This window comes from Petaurus breviceps, unplaced genomic scaffold (assembly GCF_028583685.1).
Source record: "Petaurus breviceps papuanus isolate PSGF00001 unplaced genomic scaffold, PetGlider_PUasm1.0 90564, whole genome shotgun sequence".
Classification (NCBI taxonomy): domain Eukaryota; kingdom Metazoa; phylum Chordata; class Mammalia; order Diprotodontia; family Petauridae; genus Petaurus; species Petaurus breviceps.
The window spans coordinates 279,123-285,122 of NW_027187275.1; the positions used below are offsets into that span (position 1 = coordinate 279,123).

Below are 6,000 nucleotides of genomic sequence, written 5' to 3' on the forward strand. Positions count from 1 at the left end.
AAACTATCCTGCTCTTCATTTCATACAGCATAGTAGTATTCTGTCACATTCATATACCATAACTTGTTCAGCCATTCCACAATTGATGGGCATCACCTCAATTTCCAATTCTTTGCCACCACAAAAAGAACTTTGATAAATACTTTCATACAAATAGTTTCTTTTCTCTTTTCTTTGGTCTCTTTGGGATACAAATCTAGTTGTGGTATTGCTAGGTAAGAGAGTATGCACAGTTTTTAAGCTCTTTGGTTATGGTTACAAATGGTTCTCTAGAATGGTTAGATTAATTCACAGCTCTCCCAGTAGTGTATTAAGAGTCCATATTGTTCCACATCCCCTCCAGCATTTGTCATTTTCTTTTTCTGTCATGTTAACTAATCTAATAAGTGTGGGTAGTATCTCAAAGTTGTTTTAATTTGCATTTTTCATGTCAGCTTTGATTTAGAGCATTTTTTTCATGCGGCAATTGATAGCTTTGATTTTTTTTCTTCTGAAAACTGCCTGTTTATATCCTTTGACCATTTGCCAGCCGGGGAATGGCTCTTATTTTTCTAAATTTGGCTCAGTTCCTATATGTTTGAGAAATGAGACATTGATTTATCAGATAAATTTGCCATGACACTTTTTCCCCAGTAGCCTACTTTCCTTCTAATTTTGGTGCAATAGTTTTGTGCAGATGCTTACTTTCATGTAATCAAAATTACCCCATTTTATTTCTGTGAACCTTTCTATCTCTTGTTTGGTCATAAACTCTTCTCTTATGCTTAGACCTGACAGGTAAAATTTTCCATGCTCTTAACTTAGTTGGGATATTACTCTTTATGTCTAAATCATTTGTGTATTTTCTCCCTATCATGGTATATAGTGTATGATGTTGGTCTATGTCTAGTTTCTGTCAAACTGCCTTCCAATTTTCCCAGCAGTTTTTGTCAAATAGTGACTTCATGCTCCAAAAGCTTGGGTTTATCACACACTAGATTTTCTATGTCATTTATTACTAGGTATGTAATCTCTTCCAGTGACCCTTCACCCTTTTTCTTAGGCAGTACAAGACTGTTATCATAATTACCACTTAGTTTGAAATCTGGTACTGCCAGGGCTTCCTTCCATCACATTTTTTTTTCACCAGTTCCCTTGATATTCTTGACCTTTGTTCTTCCAGATCAATTATGTGATTATTTTTTTCTTGTTCTATATAGCCGTAATAACTTTCATACTCATTTGTCTATTATTATATTGAAGTGTGAAAATCTAATCAGATGTGTCTCAAACCTAATGATAAGGTTTTATCAGCAGAAATCTTCATTCATGAAATAATAGCTTTCAAAATACCTAAGCAAAATAACTGAATTTGAAGTTTACATTTCAGTGAAAATAATTTACTGGCTCTGAAATGTGATTGAAAGGACTTAGTGCACTTTATCTGACCTTAGATTTTGTCTGTGCCACCTGAAAGAGAGGGTCAGTCACTTTTAGCTGCCAAAGAAGTAGAGTGCACTGAGAAGAGCGTGAGATTATGTGTAACTCTGAAGACTCAGGTTCAAGCCCTGGCTCCAGCCCTCACTGGCTCTGTGACTTGGAATACATCACTTATTTCCCTCATCCTGTTTTCTCATTTGTTAAATGGGAGTAATAGTATTTGTATCACTTAATCACAAGACTCTTCTGAGGAAAGAACTTTATAAATTATAAAGAGCTACATCAGTATATGAGTGGTGGTAGTTATTGCTATGGCTATATTGTCATTACAATAGTGGAGCTGGAAGGCGATCTTCCTATTTTTACAGACAGAAACTAAGGCTCAGAGAAATTATCTGACTTAATCACTACATCACACATCTAGTGGCAGAACTGTCATTAGAATTCAGGGCTTACACGTGCAAAATTCACATACTGTGCTGATGCTGGCTTATTAATGAAGTATCATTTATAAATACATAAATTATTTTTCTCAATTTTAGGTTGGTATCACCCTTTTCACAGTGTCTCATAGAAAATCGCTTTGGAAGCACCATGAGGTTTGTATTTTTTTTTTTTAGTTCATTTTGAATTTTTATTTTATTGTTTCCAAATAAAAATTATTTCATATATTTTTAGTTACTTCTCCTTTCTCATTCTTTTAAAATGTTCTAGAAAATGGTCATTTCATTAATATTTATTAAATACTGTGAATTTTATTTATGATCTTGTGTTACCGAAAATATAAACAGTTCCAAATTACTTTCTTTGTGGGAACTGAGAGTTCATATTATGTGTAAGTCACCATACTAGGCAATGGGAATATCATGACAAAAATGGAAGCAGTTCCTCTCCTCAAGGAATTTGTATTCTACTTGGAGGTATCCCCCACAACAGGTGAAGGGGAAGTTCATTGTGTGAATCTATAAATAGATTTTTAGTCATTTCTGATTTAATAGTGATTATAACCCCTATAGGGATGTGACTAAATACAGCCCTTCTTATCTCACTTTGAGAAAAGGGATGGACTATTAAATAGGAATTTGGGAAATGTTTTGTTTTCATAGTTAGGAGAAGAGATTGATTGCTCTATCCTGCTTTTATTCATTGTACTATAAAAAGTTTCTGAGTAGAATTATTAAAGTATGAACTTCCACTATAAAAAGTTCTGTAGCATTGTAGTGAGAGGTCAGCATGTCATGTTCCATTTGTCAGTATGCTAGAGTGAAGTCATTGGTATGTGAGACTCTAGTAACTAGAGTATCAGTGGTCTCTGTCACCAGAAATGCACCTGAAACTCTAAAAAATAAATTAATTTGGTTTCACTTATGTTTGAAGATTAATTGATGTTACAATTACTTTTTGGGTAAGAGGGAATTATGACAAAATGAAACAATTATTGAGCACCTGATATGAGCAAAGTCTACTGATTAACTATTAAAGACACAAAGAAGTTCTTATCTACCTGGGGAGATAAGATGCATAGGTGTAAAAAGTTAACTAGGAATTACTTCAGAAATATTAGAAATCATTGCTAAATGTTCTTAGTGTAGAACTTTAAAGAGAAAAGGCCTCAAAGTATTCTTATTGAAGTTATTGATACTGGAATACAATTATCTTGGCCTATTTAAGCCAAAGATTAGCCTTAAAAATTAATTTCTAATACATGGAATTTTACAAAGCCTATTTTTTCTTCAACAGAGATAACTGTTCAAATCAAAGTTCCTGTAAAATATACCCAAACCTTTGTGTATGTCTACAGTTTAAAAATATTCTAAGCAATTAAAACTTTAAAAAAATTTTCTTTTAATTTAAAAATTCTTAAAATTAAAAATTTTTTTTTAATTTTTAATTTTAAAAAGCATAGGTAAAATACAGATAGGGCTGGTATGAATTTCACACCGTGATCCTCAATAAGTAATGAAATGTGAAAGGCAAGAAAAGAGAGCATCCAGGAGTCTGAAAAATAAAATCTAACCAAAACATGGAATTGTGAAAAATAAAAAAAATTTAAAAATAGACAAGACTGCTATTCCAACAGGTTCTGCTATTTATCAGTCATTTTTATTTCCTCCTTGAAGAATTTCTTACATTCCTTCAAGAAACACTGTTAACCTAAGAGAAATGCCTTTTAGTTTTTCCTCTAGTAAGCTATCATTTTGTATTTTCATAGGTATTATATAGTATTAGCAGAAATAAGCTATAGACTCTGCAGATCACAACAAATATTTCTTTGCCCTCCATACTTCTTTTGCTGCCTTAGCCCCTGTTTTGGCCAGCCCTTTAGCAGATATTTGAACATTCAAGATAGAAGTGTGCTTTCTACCTCCTTTGTGATACCTTACCACTGTTATTGAGAACTTTCCCTTTGCTTTCTTAGAGGCTCATCTTAGATGGTGAGGTTTTATTAAGCAGACAAAATCTTTTTTTAACTATCTTCAGGATAAAGCAACAGTTTAGTTCACTTGAAAAAGTTTTATTTCTTCAGCACATTCTTTCTCTCAGTATAGGCCTGACTTGCAGTCATCTGCACTAGAAGTTGAGTTGTAGTGGCATGAAATTTGCAAAAATTTTAATGTAATAAGTAAAAGCTTGCTGAGAGGAGGGAGACTTTATCCTAGTTAAAATGCATTTTCCTTCTTTCCCTACAGTATTACCTGCATATGGATGGGAGAGGCAATTATGAGTTCAAGCAGATAACTGAAGACACAGTTGAGTTTGGCTCTTAAAATTTGAAGAATTTCTGCTGCTTCCTTGAAATAATATTCAGAGTACTCGTGGAAATACAAAGTACATTGTAAAATAAAGTTACTAAGCTTGTTTAAAAACCATTAACTCTAGGAATAGAATAATCCAAAACAAGCGGTTAAAAACATTTAATATTATGTAGGATATTGCTAATTGTGTATATGTTGGTTTAATTATTAATATGTACTAAGAATGTCCTTATTCTTGTGGTTAAAAACCTGCCTGAATTAAATTGGGCTTAAATCAGTGTAACCTGATTCATCCTGGGATGTAAACCATTTGAAGTCAGCTAATTTGACTCTTGTGGACCTTCCTTTTCCTTCAGTGAAGAGCCCTATTTAAAATTGGGGTCATCACTTGTCCTGTTCTAAAAAGACAGTCCTGGGTTTTCTTTGCCTGTACCAAGGTACTGGGGAACACACACAAAAAAATCATAGTGTATAATGAAAATCTTTCACATCATCGCATAATAGCAGTTAGTTGCACAGTGACAGATTTCTTTAGCTGCCACATTTACACTCATTCCTCATGTCTCAGAGTGCTTTTGACTCCATGAAAAAAAAGCCTCTCTGATCTCTCTTTTTCTAAATAACAAACGTGCCCCCTTCCTTTACAGTGTTGGGTTGGTTTGGGAGTTATTTTTGGAGATGTAGTGACATCCACTTTGTTTTGCTTACAAAGGTGGATATTATCTGCCTTACCTTCTCAGTGTTTGGGAAGGTCTTTAGAAATCAAGCACCACTGTTCAAGAGATTAAAAAAAATTTTTTTTTAAGAGTTGGACAAATTTGTGTATCCTAGTAGATCATTCCTTAGAAGTCTGGTGGTTCTGTAGCATTAACATCTAAGGTATAGGAATGTCCTGTGTGAGGGTATTGCACTAATGGGCAATGTAGTCTTTTATTCTCTTACCATGATTTCATGTTTTTTTTAAAAAATGGTCTTTTTATCAAAACAGTGTGCAGATGGGAGAAATTATCTGCGTCCTAGGGTCTAGTTTTCCTGTGTGACTTCTGAATGCCCTTTCATATTTGGATCGTTATGTTTAATTACTCTGTCCTGATGTAGAAGTTGATTGCCCCTAAGATACTGTCTCTGCAAACCAAACTTAAATTACATGTATTGACTTACACAAAGAGAACTTCAACTAGCATAATCAGTATAATTAGTATAATCAGTTTATCCAGACTGGGGCTCAGAAAGGCACTTTTTGTATTCTTGTCCCTGCATAATTCTGCAGATCACTGGCTACTAAAGTGAAACTTGATGTACTCATTCCATGAGACATAACAATGTTTTTACCACTTCTCTTAGAAAAATTATCTACTTCTCATTTATTTTCTGTTCGAATTAAAAAAAAAAATCAGATCTTATAAGATGACTTTTGTTTGTCCTTTTCACTTTTGATTTGTAGCATGTGTTAAATATCGTGTGGTTTATACAGCACACAGAATAATATAAATGATCATAGGTTCCCCAAAAGGCTTATTAAAAATTGGTGGGTTTTGGTTGAGTATATTTCAATCAAGTACTCTTCCTATATGTTTCTGAATCATATTTCTTAAATTATAATCATATTTCTTAAAAGATATTCTTGGTATTTAGGAATTACTATGCATGAAGTTTTGCTTTTAAATATTAATAAATTCTTGAAGTGGCCTAGAGTGATAACAGAATAAGGTTAGGAAATGTCAGTTGTCTGACATACTGAACTCCTGTTACCAAAGAAATAGTTGATTTCTTTTTTCATCTCAATTGGATTCTTTATTAACTCCTCAAGGGTACACTTAACTGT

General features: G+C 33.2%; 1 protein-coding gene across 2 annotated transcripts in view; it reads left to right on the forward strand.

Moving 5' to 3' along the window:
- The window catches only part of ABCD3 (ATP binding cassette subfamily D member 3), a 94,742-nt gene extending 89,161 nt beyond the window's left edge, over nucleotides 1-5,581 (forward strand). For both annotated transcript variants that reach the window (XM_069063375.1, XM_069063376.1), the window contains 2 exons: nucleotides 1,962-2,018; nucleotides 4,110-5,581. In XM_069063375.1, the coding sequence (XP_068919476.1) occupies nucleotides 1,962-2,018; nucleotides 4,110-4,187 (135 nt within the window). In that variant the 3' untranslated portion in view covers nucleotides 4,188-5,581. The remainder of the gene's footprint in view (nucleotides 1-1,961; nucleotides 2,019-4,109) is intronic.
- Nucleotides 5,582-6,000: the final 419 nt, after the last annotated feature.